The sequence below is a fragment of the Oncorhynchus keta genome, chromosome 22 (genome assembly GCF_023373465.1).
Source record: "Oncorhynchus keta strain PuntledgeMale-10-30-2019 chromosome 22, Oket_V2, whole genome shotgun sequence".
In the NCBI taxonomy this organism is placed as follows: domain Eukaryota; kingdom Metazoa; phylum Chordata; class Actinopteri; order Salmoniformes; family Salmonidae; genus Oncorhynchus; species Oncorhynchus keta.
In genome coordinates, this window is record NC_068442.1 from 14,478,683 (window position 1) to 14,498,143 (window position 19,461).

At 45.0% G+C, this 19,461-nt stretch overlaps 1 protein-coding gene across 6 annotated transcripts in view; it reads left to right on the top strand.

Moving 5' to 3' along the window:
- The window catches only part of LOC118401096 (bile acid receptor), a 32,238-nt gene extending 16,819 nt beyond the window's left edge, over nt 1–15,419 (top strand). For 5 of the 6 annotated variants that reach the window (XM_035798321.2, XM_052474825.1, XM_052474826.1 and 2 more), the window contains 6 exons: nt 464–606; nt 10,051–10,149; nt 10,464–10,563; nt 11,384–11,530; nt 12,670–12,783; nt 13,060–15,419. In XM_035798321.2, coding sequence (XP_035654214.1) covers nt 464–606; nt 10,051–10,149; nt 10,464–10,563; nt 11,384–11,530; nt 12,670–12,783; nt 13,060–13,298 — 842 coding nt within the window. In that variant the 3' untranslated portion in view covers nt 13,299–15,419. The remainder of the gene's footprint in view (nt 1–463; nt 607–10,050; nt 10,150–10,463; nt 10,564–11,383; nt 11,531–12,669; nt 12,784–13,059) is intronic. The other variant, XM_035798322.2, reaches the window with a different exon arrangement.
- Nucleotides 15,420–19,461: the final 4,042 nt, after the last annotated feature.

Below are 19,461 nucleotides of genomic sequence, written 5' to 3' on the forward strand. Positions count from 1 at the left end.
CTGCCTGTTCCCAAAATAATTTGGTGATTGGTGGGTAGGATAATCCACAGGGACTGCGGGTTAGGAGTAGGGTTAGGAGTAAACCCGCGCGTCACTAACATGGCTTTCAGCCAATCAGCGTTCAGGGCTCAAACCACCTGGTTTATAATTTAGACTATTACTGGGGATTTCTCAATTTGTAATAATGTCTAAAAGAGTTCCCTAATTATCTGAACTATACATCTGAGCTAACCTCTTACCTTAGGTGAGAATTAATGTTCAGAACTTGCTCAATAACTTTCTCAAACCCATAGTTACACTATAAAGCCAATGTAATAAAATATCAAACGCCCTGCTGTATCATTGGGCATCAGGCCTTTTCTGGCTGGCTACGATGCGTTCACAAAGAGAATCACTATTGAACAAGTAGGGGTGAAATTCTCCTTCAACACATTGTGTTTGAACCCTTCATCACTGCCCACAGGTCTGCTGACAGAGATCCAGTGTAAGTCTAAAAGGCTGAGGAAAAACACCAAGGCCTCACCAAGAGAGTCCACTTGGGACGAGACAGAGGGTGGAGACAACGGAGACAGCAAGCAGGTCACTTCCACCACCAAACTGTCAAAGGTAAAAGCTCCCCTTTTTGCTTTTTAGAATGTTTTTTGTGCTTCAAAATGTGAGTGTCAGTGATTCCCAATGAAGGAATCTAAATACAGAAAACTATTTATTTGAAAATGATTTACTACAAAATGGTGTTAGATGTTTATAGACTAAGACAAAACTAACCATTTCCTGAATGACCTTCCTTTGTAAAACTTTTTTTTTTTAAGTTAGAAAAGTATTCTCGAGAACTCTAAGATAACCTGTGTTGTGACTTTACTTTCATTAATCTGATGACTGTTATTTATCTTATCAACTAACTATGTTTAATTGTTACCTGATTAAATTAATCATGTAACAATTAACTCATTAGGAATTTGGGGCACCACGAGAGCAGCTGTTAAAATAATTACCTATTACATCCATAAAACAGTCAACACATTAATCACAACCTCTTATCATATCATCATTCTGAACAGTCATAACCTCTTGCATGTGAAAAAAACAGCCTTACTTCTGATTCAGTACCACACAAATTGGTTTAATTATTTATTTACTAGCTAACTAAATATACACACTTAATACATTAGGAAAAGGTCCTTAGCAGATTGACACAACATATGTCTGCTTCTTACACAATGACATGGAGAGAGATTGAGAGAGAGAGAAAGATACACTTATCGTTGATACTGTACACTTTAGGAAACTACTCTCACAGTAATCATATACTTTGCCCACAAACGGCTGCCCATTTGGAGTAAGAAATCATTCATGTATTTACGTTTTGAAGGCCTTCGTTCGCAGTGGATCTCTGTCAGAACCAGCCCTCCTTAGGAAGGGTGTTGAGCCTTTCAGCGGTACGCCTATAAGGCTCTGATTGTCCAAAAGGTGGCCTCCCTATCGGCTTCTACTGTTGTTCACTCTGGAAGATGCTCCGTGGAAGATAGGCCATGTCGATGGTACCAGTGGGGTGATGAGAGTAGCAGAATACGTTGGTTTGAAATGTAGTAGAATAGTCCCACTTAAATGTGCTTTTCTAGATACTTTCCTAGGACAGCTAAACAGCCGTACCAGTGATTGTCTGAGAGGGGAGTTTTCTTCTCTATCTCGTGTTGGTATTCAGGGTTCAAACCACTTTACACACACAGCTGCAGCATGGCGACGTTCTGGTCTAAAAGTTCATGCAGTCTAGTCGAAAGTGGTGGTTCCGTCTGGCTGACACACTCTCTTACCTCACTCGGGGCGTGACTACTTACTGTGCAAAGGTCAAAAGAGACAAATTCTCTTATGGATCCTAAAAGCACAGTCCTAACTTAACAAGAATATGTGCATCATTCTTTAAATACAACATTAAGGTTGGATAGTGTATATACTTTTCAAATTACAGTATCTCCTTTATAGAAACAATTACAACATCACAAAATAACAACCCATATGACATTATTATTATTTAGATCACCACTGACCATTCCCCACGTTCTCTGTTAGGAATGTTTTTCTAGTATTCGCTTTAGAACGTGTTAGAGTTTTGGCGGGAAAAGTCTCTGGAGACAAAGGAAAATTTCTGTGTTAATTTGGCGAGGGATGTTCTCTGGATCTCCTTTAATTTACGACAGGGTGTGAGCTGTCAACCCCCCACCAGCTCCCTCCTCCCCCCTCTGTGGGTGAGAGTGGGTCTGGTTGCTGTCGTCCATTGCCAAGCTGATCTGACGCATTAGGATCCTCACAGGACAGTCATGACACCTGCCTAAATAACTATCGCCCTGTATCACTCACATCTGTCAATTGTAAGTGCTTTGAAAGTCTGGTCATGAGACAAATCAACACCATCATCCCAGACACCCTGGACCCACTCCAATTCGTACTGCCCCAATAGATTCACAGATTACGCATTCTCAATCGCACGTCACACTGCCCTCTCGCACATGGACAAGAGGGGAAATAACTATGTGAGAAAGCTGTTCATAGACTACAGCTCAGCGTTAAGAATCATAGTCCCCAAAAAACTAATCGCCAAGCTTTTGACCCTGGGACTGAACACATCCCTCTGTAACTGGATCCTGGACTTCCTGACCGGCCAGCCCAGGTGGTAAGGGTAGGCAACAATACCTCTGCCACGCTGACCTTCAACACGGGGGCCCCTCAGGGGTGCGTGCTTAGTCCCCTCCTGTACTCCCTGTTCACCCATGATTGCATGGCCACACACGACTCGTTGGTAGGACTGATCACGTCATCGATTAGAAAACCTACAGGGATAAGATCAGAGACTTGATAGTGTGGTGCCTGGACAAGACCCTCTCCCTCAACATCAGTAAGACCAATGAACTGATCATAGACTACAGGAAAAAGAGGGGAGAGCACGCCCCCATCCACATTGACGGGGCTTTAGTGGAGCGGGTCGAGAGCTTCAAGTTCCTTGCCATCCACATCACTAATGACTTAACATTGTCCACATTGTCCTCTTGAAGAGGGCATGACAGCACCTATTCCCCATCAGGGGGCTGAAAATATTTAGCATGGGCTCTCTGATCCTCAAAACATTATACCTCAAAGCGCTACAGAGGGTGTTGCGGACTGCCAAGCTCCCTGCCGTCCAGGACCTCTACATCAGGAGGTGTCAGAGGAATGCCAAAAAATTGCAAGACCTCAGCCACCCCAGCCATAGACTGTTCACTCTGCTTCTGTCCGGGAAATGGTACTGAAGCATCAGATCTCCGACCAACAGGCTTTGAGACAGTTTGTACCCCCAAGCCATACGACTACTTAATAGCCGTAAGACAGCTAAATAGTTAATTAATTGTTACAGACTATCTGCATTGACACGGTGACTGAGTTCATCAGGAAGTGTATAGAGGATGCTGTTCTCACTGTGACTATTAAAACCTACCCAAACCAAAAACCGTGGATAGATGGCAGCATTCACGCAAAACTGAAAGCGCGAACCATCGCATTCAACCACACGGTGACTGGTAATATGGTTGAATACAAACAGTGTAGTTACTCCCTCCGTAAGGCAATCAAACAGGCAAAACATCAGTACAGAGACAAATTGGAGTCGCAATTCAACGGCTCAGTCAAGACGTATGTGGCAGGGTCTACAGACAATCATGGATAATAAAGGGAAAACCAGCCACGTCGTGGACACCAACGTCAGCGACGTAGCGTACACAGTCTGTTGTCCCCACTTGCTTCAAGATGTCCACCATTGTTCCTGTACCCAAGAAAGCAAAGGTAACTTGCTTAGTCCCCTCCTGGAGTCCCTGTCCACCCACGACTGCGTGGCCACGCACGCCTCCAACTAAATCAAGTTTTCGTGCGAAACAACGGTGGTCGGCCTGATTACCAACAATGACACTACATTTACATTTAAGTCATTTAGCAGACGCTCTTATCCAGAGAGACTTACAAATTGGTGCATTCACCTTATGACATCCAGTGGAACAGCCACTTTACAATAGTGCATCTAAATCATTTAGGGGGCGGGGGGGTGAGAAGGATTACTTATCCTATCCTAGGTATTCCTTAAAGAGGTGGGGTTTCAGGTGTCTCCGGAAGGTGGTGATTGACTCCGCTGTCCTGGCGTTGTGAGGGAGTTTGTTCCACCATTGGGGGGCCAGAGCAGCGAACAGTTTTGACTGGGCTGAGCGGGAACTGTACTTCCTCAGTGGTAGGGAGGCGAGCAGGCCAGAGGTGGATGAACGCAGTGCCCTTGTTTGGGTGTAGGGCCTGATCAGAGCCTGGAGGTACTGAGGTGCCGTTCCCCTCACAGCTCCGTAGGCAAGCACCATGGTCTTGTAGCGGATGCGAGCTTCAACTGGAAGCCAGTGGAGAGAGCGGAGGAGCGGGGTGACGTGAGAGAACTTGGGAAGGTTGAACACCAGACGGGCTGCTGCGTTCTGGATGAGTTGTAGGGGTTTAATGGCACAGGCAGGGAGCCCAGCCAACAGCGAGTTGCAGTAATCCAGACGGGAGATGACAAGTGCCTGGATTAGGACCTGCGCCGCTTCCTGTGTGAGGCAGGGTCGTACTCTGCGGATGTTGTAGAGCATGAACCTACAGGAACGGGCCACCGCCTTGATGTTAGTTGAGAACGACAGGGTGTTGTCCAGGATCACGCCAAGGTTCTTAGCGCTCTGGGAGGAGGACACAATGGAGTTGTCAACCGTGATGGCGAGATCATGGAACGGGCAGTCCTTCCCCGGGAGGAAGAGGAGCTCCGTCTTGCTGAGGTTCAGCTTGAGGTGGTGATCAGTCATCCACACTGATATGTCTGCCAGACATGCAGAGATGCGATTCGCCACCTGGTCATCAGAAGGGGGAAAGGAGAAGATTAATTGTGTGTCGTCTGCATAGCAATGATAGGAGAGACCATGTGAGGTTATGACAGAGCCAAGTGACTTGGTGTATAGCGAGAATAGGAGAGGGCCTAGAACAGAGCCCTGGGGGACACCAGTGGTGGGAGCGCGTGGTGAGGAGACAGATTCTCGCCACGCCACCTGTTAGGAGCGACCTGTCAGGTAGGACGCAATCCAAGCGTGGGCCGCGCCGGAGATGCCCAACTCGGAGAGGGTGGAGAGGAGGATCTGATGGTTCACAGTATCGAAGGCAGCCGATAGGTCTAGAAGGATGAGAGCAGAGGAGAGAGAGTTAGCTTTAGCAGTGCGGAGCGCCTCCGTGGTGCAGAGAAGAGCAGTCTCAGTTGAATGACTAGTCTTGAAACCTGACTGATTTGGATTAAGAAGGTCATTCTGAGAGAGATAGCGGTAGAGCTGGCCAAGGACGGCACGCTCAAGAGTTTTGGAGAGAAAAGAAAGAAGGGATACTGGTCTGTAGTTGTTGACATCGGAGGGATCGAGTGTAGGTTTTTTCAGAAGGGGTGCAACTCTCGCTCTCTTGAAGACGGAAGGGACGTAGCCAGCGGTCAGGGATGAGTTGATGAGCGAGGTGAGGTAAGGGAGAAGGTCTCCGGAAATGGTCTGGAGAAGAGAGGAGGGGATAGGGTCAAGCGGGCAGGTTGTTGGGCGGCTGGCCGTCACAAGACGCGAGATTTCATCTGGAGAGAGAGGGGAGAAAGAGGTCAGAGCACAGGGTAGGGCAGTGTGAGCAGAACCAGCGGTGTCGTTTGACTTAGCAAACGAGGATCGGATGTCGTTGACCTTCTTTTCAAAATGGTTGACGAAGTCATCTGCAGAGAGGGAGGAGGGGGAGGAGGATTCAGGAGGGAGGAGAAGGTGGCAAAGAGCTTCCTAGGGTTAGAGGCAGATGCTTGGAATTTAGAGTGGTAGAAAGTGGCTTTAGCAGCAGAGACAGAGGAGGAAAATGTAGAGAGGAGGGAGTGAAAGGATGCCAGGTCCGCAGGGAGGCGAGTTTTCCTCCATTTCCGCTCGGCTGCCCGGAGCCCTGTTCTGTGAGCTCGCAATGAGTCGTCGAGCCACGGAGCGGGAGGGGAGGACCGAGCCGGCCTGGAGGATAGGGGACATAGAGAGTCAAAGGATGCAGAAAGGGAGGAGAGGAGGGTTGAGGAGGCAGAATCAGGAGATAGGTTGGAGAAGGTTTGAGCAGAGGGAAGAGATGATAGGATGGAAGAGGAGAGAGTAGCGGGGGAGAGAGAGCGAAGGTTGGGACGGCGCGATACCATCCGAGTAGGGGCAGTGTGGGAAGTGTTGGATGAGAGCGAGAGGGAAAAGGATACAAGGTAGTGGTCGGAGACTTTGGAGGGGAGTTGCAATGAGGTTAGTGGAAGAACAGCATCTAGTAAAGATGAGGTCGAGCGTATTGCCTGCCTTGTGAGTAGGGGGGGAAGGTGAGAGGGTGAGGTCAAAAGAGGAGAGGAGTGGAAAGAAGGAGGCAGAGAGGAATGAGTCAAAGGTAGACGTGGGGAGGTTAAAGTCGCCCAGAACTGTGAGAGGTGAGCCGTCCTCAGGAAAGGAGCTTATCAAGGCATCAAGCTCATTGATGAACTCTCCAAGGGAACCTGGAGGGCGATAAATGATAAGGATGTTAAGCTTGAAAGGGCTGGTAACTGTGACAGCATGGAATTCAAAGGAGGCGATAGACAGATGGGTAAGGGGAGAAAGAGAGAATGACCACTTGGGAGAGATGAGGATCCCGGTGCCACCACCCCGCTGACCAGAAGCTCTCGGGGTGTGCGAGAACACGTGGGCGGACGAGGAGAGAGCAGTAGGAGTAGCAGTGTTATCTGTGGTGATCCATGTTTCCGTCAGTGCCAAGAAGTCGAGGGACTGGAGGGAGGCATAGGCTGAGATGAACTCTGCCTTGTTGGCCGCAGATCGGCAGTTCCAGAGGCTACCGGAGACCTGGAACTCCACGTGGGTCGTGTGCGCTGGGACCACCAGATTAGGGTGGCCGCGGCCACGCGGTGTGGAGCGTTTGTATGGTCTGTGCAGAGAGGAGAGAACAGGGATAGACAGACACATAGTTGACAGGCTGCAGAAGAGGCTACGCCAATGCAAGGAGATTGGAATGACAAGTGGACTACACGTCTCGAATGTTCAGAAAGTTAAGCTTACGTAGCAAGAATCTTATTGACTAAAATGATTAAAATGATACAGTACTGCTGAAGTAGGCTAGCTGGCAGTGGCTGCGTTGTTGACACTACACTAATCAAGTCGTTCCGTTGAGTGTAATAGTTTCTACAGTGCAGCTATTCGGGGCTAGCTGGCTAGCTAGCAGTGTTGATTACGTTACGTTGCGTTAAAAGAACGACAATAGCTGGCTAGCTAACCTAGAAAATCGCTCTAGACTACACAATTATCTTTGATACAAAGACGGCTATGTAGCTAGCTATGTAGCTAGCTACGATCAAGCAAATCAAACCGTTGTGCTGTAATGAAATGAAATGAAAATGTGATACTACCTGTGGAGTGAAGCGGAATGCGACCGGGTTGTTGAGTGCAGAAGTTATATTCGGTAGACGTTGGCTAGCTGTTAGCTGTTAGCTAGCTAGCAGTGTCTCCTACGTTAAGGACGACAAATAGCTGGCTAGCTAACCTCGGTAAATTAAGATAATCACTCTAAGACTACACACTCTAAACTACACAATTATCTTGGATACGAAGACAGCAAAGACAACTATGTAGCTAGCTAACACTACACTAATCAAGTCGTTCAGTTGAGTGTAATAGTTTCTACAGTGCTGCTATACGGTGGACGTTAGCTATGTGGCTAGCTGCTGGGCAGTAGACTACGTTAGGACGACGAAATACGATAATTACGCAATTATCTTTGATACAAAGAAGGCTATGTAGCTAGCTAAGAAGAAATTGCTAAGATTAGACAAATCAAACCGTTGTACTATAATGAAATGTAATGAAAAGTAATGAAAAGTAATACTACCTGCGGACCGAAGTGCGAATGCGACCGCTCGCTCCAACCCGGAAGTAGAGGGCCCTGATGGAGTGGTACCAGGAAAATAATCTCTCCCTCAACGTCAACAAAACAAAGGAGCTGATCGTGGACTTCAGGAGACAGCAGAGGGAGCATGCCCCTACCACATCGACAGGACCGCAGTTGAGAAGGTGAATATCTTCAGAAATGGTCCACCCACAGACAATGTGGTGAAGAAGGCGCAACAGCTCCTCTTCAATCAGGAGGCTGAAGAAATTCGGCTCCTAAAGCCCTCAAACTTTTAGAGATGCACAATTGAGAGCATCCTGTCGGGCAACTGCACCGCCCACAACCACAGAGTTCTCCAGAGGGTGGTGCGGTATGCCCAAACCACACTCCCTGCACTCCAGGAAACCTAAAGCACCCAATGTCACAGAAAGGCCAAACAGATCATCAAGGACATCGACCACCCAAGCCATGGCCTGTTCAACACGCTATCATCCAGAAGGCGAGGTCAGTACAGGTGCATCGATGCTGGGAACGAGAGGCTGAAAAACAGCTAGTATCTCAAGGCCATCTGACTGTTAAATAGCCATCACCGCCGGCTACCACCCGGTTACTCAAACTTACACATTAGAGACTGCTGCCTTATGGACATAGACAAAGAATCACTGGTCAATTTAATAATGGAACACTTGTCACTTTAATAATGTTTACATACCGCTTTACTCATTCAATATGTATGTACTGTATTCTACTGTATTTTAGTCAAAGCCACTCCGAGATTGCTCGTCCTAATATTTATAGATTTCTTAATTCCATTATTTTACTTTTAGATTTGTGTGTATTGTCGTGAATTGTTAGATACTACTGCACTGTTGGAGCTTGGAACATAAGCATTTTGCTACACCTGCAATAACATCTGCTAAATATGTGTATGTGACCAATAACATTTGATTGGATTAGACCCTATCTTGCACACTCACAAGACTATATAAATGCACTATATACACACACTCACTCACACACTACACTGACACTCTCACACAAAACCCACACACATTCACATACACACACATAACACACACATACCGACACATGCACACACATTCACACACAATTTCACACTCATCATATGCTGCTGCTACTCTGTATCTACCTCAAATACCTCTTACCCCTGCACATTGATCTGGTACTAGTACTCCCTGTATATAGCTCCACATTGATCTGGTACTGGTACTCCCTGCATATAGCTCCACATTGATCTGGTACTGGTACTCCCTGTATATAGCTCCACATTGATCTGGTAGTGGTACTCCCTGTATATAGCTCCACATTGATCTGGTACTGGTACTCCCTGTATATAGCTCCACATTGATCTGGTACTGGTACTCCCTGTATATAGCTCCACATTGATCTGGTACTGATACTCCCTGTATATAGCTCCACATTGATCTGGTACTGGTACTCCCTGTATATAGCTCCACATTGATCTGGTACTGGTACTCCCTGTATATAGCTCTACATTGATCTGGTACTGGTACTCTCTGTATATAGCTCCACATTGATCTGGTACTGGTACTCCCTGTATATAGCTCCACGTTGATCTGGTACTGGTACTCCCTGTATATAGCTCCACATTGATCTGGTACTGGTACTCCCTGTATATAGCTCCACGTTGATCTGGTACTGGTACTCCCTGTATATAGCTCCACATTGATCTGGTACTGATCCTCCCTGTATATACTTAATTATTGTGTTGTTTATTCCTCTTGTATTACTATTGTGTTACTATTGTTTTTTATTTTGTAACTCTGCATAATTGGGATGGGCTCATAGGCAAGCATTTCACGGTAAAGTCTGCACATGCGCCGAATACAAAGGGCGACAAATACAATTTGATTTGATTTTAAATGCCCTATACTGATTACTCGATATGGGAATAGCATGATAATGACAGCCCAGTGTTAAAATTAACTATGAATATATCAACATTTCTAAAGCCCTGTTGCCACCAACAAATTGTATTACTCACAGCGAAGACTGCCACTTTAAAAGTATGACTCATAAATAGCCTTCGTGTCATACAGAATAGATTAAAAAGTGATTGCTAATGGTTTTCAGGAGAAGATTGAGCTCAGTCAAGAGCAGCAGGCTATTCTGAGCTTCATCGTAGGAGCTTACCAGAAACATCGAATCCCTCAAGACATGGCCAAAAAACTGGTATGTGATATCTCCTACAATTCTAGCAAATGATTTCTCTTTCAGCAAGCCATCGTATATGCTTTACAACTCAGACTTATTCACAGTTCATGTAAGACACCATAAGAGACCCTTGTAACATATCCCAGAGTAGATGATTTCCAAGTAAGACTCCAGCAATGACTTATACCACATGCGCTCTATCCCAGTAGAAGTCAGACTGTTCTCTCCCTCATATATTAGATGCAGTTGCACAACTCTCCTTATCAGCCAGCAGTGTCATGAAACTTCACACACATTCTGTAATTGTCTTTTGTGTCCCCTTGTTTCTCCAGCTACAGGAGCATTTCAATGCAGATGAGAACTTCCTCCTTTTGACAGAGATGGCCACCAGTCATGTTCAAGTGCTGGTGGAGTTTACCAAAAACATTCCAGGTCTGGACTTCTATGATAATGGTCATTCCAACCTTTTCTCTTGAAAGAAGTAGAATATAGGATACTCCTATTAATTATCAGTCAACCTCTGGCCTTTTGTACTCCATACTAATAGTCTAATTCATGTGACCGACTAATACTGGTTCATAACATGTAACAGACCAGTACCTCACGAGGCCTCTTCTCTCTAAGCTGAGACCTTGAAACTGAGATATTTCGTTCTTAAAACAAAGGGCGTACTGTCTGGGCGTTCTGCCAAACTGCAGCTACTGATAGTGAGGATTCGCAGAACACAGAAAACGGTTATTAGAAAAGCATGTGAATTGAACACAGAAGTTAGTTATTAGAAAAGCACAAACATAAAACATTTCCAGCACAATAGCAACATGATAACAACAATTAACTTCTTTGACTTAATATCATAAGTCAGAGCGGGTACTGATACGGGTCATTACAGTGACACAAGACTGTGTTCGTCCACTGAGCAAAGGTCTAGGCATTAACTCAGGAAGCTAACACAAGTCTTCAGGTCTCAGGCAAGGTTACTCATCACAGCAGCATAGTTCACCAAACCACCTCTGTTACACTGCATTGAAATGGAAAGAAAAGTCTTCCTTAACTAATGTCTTTCTGTTGAGGCTTCTACTGAGTGACTTTATTTTGCCTAGTTTTATTTACTAGCAGGATTTTTTCTGTTTCATATTTTTTCATTTCTCACAAACCGTAGGGGAGGTCCATCCTTCCTTCCCTTCCTCCTTGCAATAGCCTCTCCTGACTGTGTTTGCATGCTTGTGTGCGTGCGTGGATACGGCCCTGACAGGTTTCTCTGCCCTGGACCATGAGGATCAGATAGCTCTGTTAAAGGGCTCGGCAGTGGAGGCCATGTTCCTGCGCTCAGCACAGGTGTTTACCAGGAAGCTACCCCATGGACACACAGATGTGCTGGAGGACAGGATACGTAAGAGTGGTACGTTCATACTGGGAATCTGGAGCATTTAAGGGAAAATACTATGACAATACTCTAATATACACCAACAAGTATACTACTGTTACTAGAAAAAATGGTGGTTATCATCACTATTATCATGAAGTTGTATTTTTTTTTACCACAATCTGTGGTTGTATGAACATGTACATTTCCTCTCTGACTCATCACCTTGTGAGGGCCTCCAGCCCTCTCCTCCACCACACACACACACACACACACACACACACACACACACACACACACACACACACACACACACACACACACACACACACACACACACACACAACTCCCATACTGTACTGTAGATTAGATCTGTCTGCAGGCAGCCACGCAGGTCTGGTATGAATAATGGATGGGCCTGCTCTATCTGTTGATCTATTTGACAAGGATGCTGGCAGACTAGCAGTGTACGGACGTGTTGATCCCTGGCCAGGTGTGGATTACCCACGTAAACTGACCACTGCCCGCCAGGTTGGGGTTCATTCCGTTGTGAGCGCGTATGGGCATTGTGCCAGGCAGTGTGGTAGGGGAGTAAAAGAGGGATGCCTTCTGATGCCAGACTGGATCAGTTAGAGCTATGCCAATGATTTATCCTCCATAAACTGCGTCACTCCGTCTCTTGGCACCTCTCCAGAGTGAATGGATTGGTGGAGAGATATTCAAGCTAAAGGCCAGTCTGAGGGGAAAATAGAGATGTGGTGTCTAAAGAGGCTATTGTTCTTTATCTAAACATCAAGAGCCCTATTGTCCCCCTCTCTCCCTCTTTGTGTGCTCCTGGCATTTCTGAAAGCTTATGGCTCTGATGTATCTGACTGGAGGGGGTGAATTGTTTTGGCGGAGGTGGGGGTAGTTCTGCTCTCCGTATTTTTTTAATTGAAATCTGCAAAAGGTATACGCCAATAGTATGTTACCTCAAATCTTATATCACATCTTTTGGTTCATTATAGTGGGACTGTATGGGAATTATAGTAAGTATCAGTACATCATCTATGCTTACACCTTTGTACCCATTTTAACCCTTTCCCCTCAGTGATATATGAACTATACTGCCATCTATGGAAAATACTGCCATCCAATGGTTGTGCATTGAATACGCGTCTCCACATCTTTTCCAGGAATATCAGAGGCGTTCATTACACCCATGTTCAACTTCTACAAAAGCATTGGGGAACTCCAGATGATGCTGGAAGAACACGCCCTTCTCACCGCCATTACCATCCTGTCACCAGGTGAGCTGACTGCTGGGCATGTGGCACAAGTAAAAATATAATGGTCAAATCAACTGAAATAAACTCAATTATTTGGTTTGATGTTGCTTAAAGTTGATGTGCCGCATGCCTCTATTAATCATTTGTAGCTAGTGGTGGCTAAAGTTATCTGAAGTTTGTAAACTGAACCATGGAATACAGCTTCTTTCCGCCTATAGACTACTTTCAGGGTGAAAAGCCATCTGTCATTAGGTTGTAAAATACGGAACTTCCCCTTTAATTTATTATCCTCTACAGACCGGCCATACCTGAAAGACCAGCAGGCAGTGGAGAGGCTGCAGGAGCCTATGCTGGAGTTGCTCAGGAAGTTCTGTGCAATGCAGCACCCGCTGGAGCCCCAGCACTTTGCCCGTCTCCTGGGACGGCTGACCGAACTGCGAACCCTCAATCACCACCACGCCGAGATGCTTACCTCTTGGCGCATGAGCGACCACAAGTTCACCCCCCTCCTCTGTGAGATCTGGGACGTACAGTGAATGATACATAGAGGCTGCATCGATGGATGGATGAATGGGGGAGAGGAGAGGACAACAAACATTTCAACCTGACGCCTACCATTTCAGTAGCTGCAACCATTTCCAAAGCTGAACATCGAACCATTTCAGAATTTATGACTGCGATGCAATAAGACATGACACCGCTTTCAGATGTTGGAAATTGATATTGTGTAGGCTTTGCTCCGTTGTTCTGTGAGCCTTCGTGATGGGCTACTTGAATGTGACCCCCCGTTGCAGACCAAAGAAACTTGGAGACATTATTTAAAGAAAAGATCTCCCAATGGGATAATGGACTTATATTGTCAAGTCTGCCAGATTTTGTAAAAAGTAATCTGATAACACCCCTAGTATTGGCAAATCATCTTCTGACTAATACACTTGTAGTCATGATATTGTTTGGACCCAGGCACAGCAGTTTGGACTGGATCAGTATGACATACGATCTATCTTGTGGTTTATAAATACACTGAACAAAAATACAATGCTCAAAAAAATAAAGGGAACACTTAAACAACACAATGCAACTCCAAGTCAATCACACTTCTGTGCAATCAAACTGTCCACTTAGGAAGCAACACTGATTGACAATAAATGTAACATGCTGTTGTGCAAATGCAATAGACAACAGGTGGAAATTATAGGCAATTAGCAAGACACCCCCAATAAAGGAGTGGTTCTGCAGGTGGTGACCACAGACCACTTCTCATTTCCTATGCTTCCTAGCTGATGTTTTGGTCACTTTTGAATGCTGTCGGTGCTTTCACTCTAGTGGTAGCACAAGACGGAGTCTACAACCCACACAGGTGGCTCAGGTAGTGCAGCTCATCCAGGATGAGTGGCAAGAAGGTTTGCTGTGTCTGTCAGCGTAGTGTCCAGAGCATGGAGGCACTACCAGGAGACAGGCCAGTACATCAGGAGACGTGGAGGAGGCCGTAGGAGGGCATCAACCCAGCAGCAGGACCACTACCTCCGCCTTTGTGCAAGGAGGAGCACTGTCAGAGCCCTGCAAAATGACCTCCAGCAGGCCACAAATGTGTATGTGTCTGCTCAAACGGTCAGAAACAGACTCCATGAGGGTGGTATGAGGGCCCGACGTCCACAAGTAGGGGTTGTGCTTACAGCCCAACACCGTGCAGGACATTTGGCATTTGCCAGAGAACACCAAGATTGGCAAATTCGCCACTGGCGCCCTGTGCTCTTCACAGATGAAAGCAGGTTCACACTGAGCACATGTGACAGACGTGACAGAGTATGGAGACGCCGTGGAGAACGTTCTGCTGCCTGCAACATCCTCCAGCATGACCGATTTGGCGGTGGGTCAGTCATGGTGTGGGGTGGCATTTCTTTAGGGGGCCGCACAGCCCTCCATGTGCTCGCCAGAGGTAGCCTGACTGCCATTATGTACCGAGATGAGATCCTCAGACCCCTTGTGAGACCATATGCTGGTGCGGTTGGCCCTGGGTTCCTCCTAATGCAAGACAATGCTAGACCTCATGTGGCTGGAGTGTGTCAGCAGTTCCTGCAAGAGGAAGGCATTGATGCTATGTACTGGCCCGCCCGTTCCCCAGACCTGAATCCAATTGAGCACATCTGGGACATCATGTCTCGCTCCATCCACCAACGCCACGTTGCACCAGACTGTCCAGGAGTTGGTGGATGCTCTAGTCCAGGTCTGGGAGGAGATCCCCCAGGAGACCATCCGCCACCTCATCAGGAGCATGCCCAGGCGTTGTAGGTAGGTCATACAGGCACGTGGAGGCCACACACACTACTGAGCCTCATTTGGACTTGTTTTAAGGACATTACATCAAAGATGGATCCGCCTGTAGTGTGGTTTTCCACTTTAATATTGAGTGTGACTCCAAATCCAGACCTCCATTGGTTGATAAATTGGATTTCCATTGATCATTTTTGTGAGATTTTGTTGTCAGCACATTCAACTATGTAAAGAAAAAAATATTTAATAAGAATATTTCATTCATTCAGATCTAGGATGTGTTATTTTAGTGTTCCCTTTGTTTTTTTAGCAGGGTATAAACGCAACATGTAAAGTGTTGGTCCCATGTTTCATAAGCTGAAATAAAAGATCCCAGAAATGTTCCATGGGCACAAAAAACGTATTTCTTTCAAACTTTGTGAACAAATTTGCTTACATCCTTGTTAGTGAGTATTTCTCCTTTGCCAAGAACCATGTGCATGGACAATAAAAGGCCATTCTAAAATGTGCAGTTTTGTCACACAACACAATGCCACAGATGTCTCAAGATTTGAAGGAGTGTGCAATTGGCCTGCTGACTGCAGTAATGTCCACCAGAGCTGTTACCAGATAGTTGAATGTTCATTTCTTTACCATAAGCCGCCTCCAACCTCGTTTTAGGGAATTTGGCAGTACGTCCAACCGGCCTCACAACCACAGACCACGTGTAACCATGCCTACCCAGGACCTCCACATCTGGCTTCTTCACCTGTGGGATCGTCTGAGAGCAGCCACCCGGACATATAATGAAACTGTGGGTTTGCACAACTGAAGAACTTCAACACAAATGGTCAGAAACCGTCTCAGGGAAGCTCATCTGCATGCTTGTCGTCCTCACCAGATGGCAGAAAGCATGTATGGCGTCGTGTGGGCGAGCGGTTTGCTGATATCAACGTTGTAAACAGAGTGCCCCATGGTGGTGGTGGGGTTATGGTATGGGCAGGTATAAGCTACAGACAACGAACACAATTGCATTTTATCGATGGCCATTTGAATGCACAGATAAACTGTGGTGAGATCCTGAGGCCCATTGTCATGCCATCACCTCATGTTTCAGCATCATAATGCACAACCCCATGTCGCAAGGATGTGTACACAATTCCTGGAAGCTGAAAACGTCCAAATTCTTCCTTGGCCTGCATACTCACCAGACAATGTCACCCATTGAGCATGTTTGGGACGCTCTGGACAACAGATCGTTCCAGTTCCCGCCAATATCCAAACTTCGCACAGCCATTGAAGAAGAGTGGAACAACATTCCACAGGCCTCAATCAACAGCCTGATCAACTCTACAAGTCACACAGCATGAGACATGGTGGTCACACCCGATACTGACTGGTTTTCTGATCCACACCCCTACCTTCTTTTTAAAAAAGTAACTATGACCAACAGATGCATATCTGTATTCTCAGTCATGTGAAATCCATAGATTAGGGTGAATGTATTCAATTGACTGATTTCCTTAAATGAACTGTAACTCAGTAAAAACGTTGAAATTGTTGAATGTTGCATTTCTATTTTTGTTCAGTGTATATAAAACAGTTCAACATCAAATATAAACAATTCAACTACTGTAAACCACGATAACAGGCTTTGCTATGCGGTCATTTGACTAGTGTTGAATGAATGATGAGTGACCCCATTCCCAAATATAGTAGGTCTAGCTGGGTAATGTTACCTGTTGGTGAGGATAAATGGATGGTGCCGCTTTTTCTGTCAGCCTGTATGTTTCATGCATGTTGCCATCCACCATTCCTTCATTTCCGAAGCCCTCTTTGGTAAGAACTTTTGAAAATGTCCAACTCCTTCACCAGCGTTCTGGACTTGTTGGAATGATTTTTTTGTTTAATAAAGTAGGTTTTGGTGTCTTGCATCTACAATAGGTGTCATTTTTCAGTGTGTAGGTACTGTGACATTCTTCAAAGCAATGCTACTGGATTACAGATAACGGTAGTCAACTCTGTGTCGAGGTAACCTAACCTACAGGAGGAGTGGGGTTATGGCCAATGACGTAATGCCTTCCAGTTGTGGAAGCTGGATCTGTGGGAGGTCATTTGAGAATCCACAGAAAGTAAAAACAAATGACTATTTTTCTCCCCAGAAATTCTCACTAGTGTGTGTACTTTAAGCGTATGTGTCTTTTGTAGAGCAAAACGTTTAAATAATAATAATAAATAATAATATGAATGTAGTTTGTCCATCTTTCCCATTTTTCCCATTTCCAATCAGAAAATATGCCTGAGAGATTCACAAGACTATAACATTGGAATGTTGTATGGTGCTGCCCTACCCTGGTGGGGATGAATTAATCGCCTCAAAAATAAAACACCTTTTGTCTCTCTGTGTCTCTCTTTCAATTTGCTTGAACAACTAAAAGTTGTTTAGTGTTCCAAATAATGTGGGAAACATTAACTTGCTTGATCGTGCTGTAGGGCATGTAACTGTTTGTTACATGCAACATGCTTTGTGTACTTCACCGGACATAGGTTGGCCTCCGTTTTTGTGATGAAACAAAGGTGTGGTCGGAATTTATTCTGCCACTGTAGCTTCTTATTGTCCCAGCCATTAGACCTATACAGTATATTATGGTCGCAAGGCACATGAACAAACAGGTTATGAATCAAATCCAATTTTATTTGTCACATGCGCTGAATACAACTGGTGGTCGACCTTACTGTGAAATTCTTACTTACAAGCCCTAAACCAACAACGCAGTTTTAAGAAAATAGAGTTAAGAAAATATTTTAAAAATACAAAATAAATAAATAAAAAGTAACACAATAAAATAACAAAACAAGTAGGGGTAAAGTGACTATGCATAGATAATAAACGGTGAGTGGCAGCAGTGTAAAAAAAAGGGGGCGGGGGGGATGTCAATGCAAATAGTCTAGGTGGCCATTTGATTAATTGTTCAGCAGTCTTGTGGGTAGAAACTGTTAAGGAGCATTTTGGACCTAGAATCGCTCCGGTACCACATGCCGTGTAGTAGCAGAGAGAACAATCTATGACTTGAGTGACTGGAGTCTTTGACAAAAAAAATTCCCTTTCCTTACGGTCGGAAGCAGAGCAGTTGCCATACCAGGTGGTGATACAACCGGTCAGGATGCTCTCGAGGGTGCAGCTGTAGAACTTTTTGAGGATCCGGGGACCCATACCAAATTTTTTCAGTCTCCTGAGTGGGAAACGAGGTTGTCATGCCCTCATGTGTTGGGACCATGAAAGTTTGTTTGTCATGTGGACACCAAGGAACTTGAAACTCCCGACTCACTCTTTTCTTCGTGCAGATGGGATTTGGGCCTTGTCTGGGAGAAACATGATATCCTTTGCGTCAGACTCATTAAAGAAAAAATCTTTGTCCAGTTCGAGGTGAGTAATCGCTGTTCTGATATCTAGAAGCTCTTTTCGGTCATAAGAGACGGTAGAATCAACATTATGTAGAAAATAAGTTATAAACAATCCATTAAAACACACAAAACAGCACAATTGGTTAGGAGCCCGTAAAATGGCAGCCATCCCCATTCTTTCAATAATAGAGCAAACAATGTAATTATCACAGTACCCGTCAAAAGTTTGGACACTCTTACTCATTCAAGGGTTTTTCTTTATTTTTACTATTTTCTACATTGTAGAATAATAATGAAACCACACAACTATGAAATAACACACATGGAATCATGTAGTAACCAAAAAAGTGTTAAACAAATCAAAATATATTTTAGATTTCAGATTCTTCAAAGTAGCCACCCTTTGCATTGCTGACAGCATCGCACACTCTTGGCATTCTCTCAAACAGCTTCATCTGGAATGCTTTTCCAACAGTTTTGAAGGAGTTCCCACATATGTTGAGCACTTGTTGGCTGCTTTTCCTTCACTCTGCGGTCCAACTCATCCCAAACAATCTCATTTGGGTTGAGGTCGGGTGATTGTGGAGGCCAGGTCATCTGATGTAGCACTCCATCACTCTCAGTCTTGGTCAAATAGCCAGCCTGGAGGTGTGTTTTGTCTAAAATATATTTAGATTTATTTAACACTTTTCTGATTACTACAGGATTCCATATGTGTTATTTCATAGTTTTGATGTCTTCACTATTATTATACAATGTAGAAAATAGTTTTTTTTTAAAGAAAAAAAAGAAGGAAAATCCTGGAATGAGTAGGTGTGTCCAAACTTCTGACTGATACTGTGTATATATTTTTTAAATGACCAGATCATTTCTGGAATTTAATGGATCCAATTCGGTTCAGATCTCAATTTTGGGATCCAGTAAGACCTCTACTCCAAATATATAGTATTTGTTATGTTTTTTTCTTCCCGAGCCTCCTTGTTGCAGCCTTATGTCCACACCTGGGATGAAGAGGACAAAGTAAGTACTGCTAGCTGAATT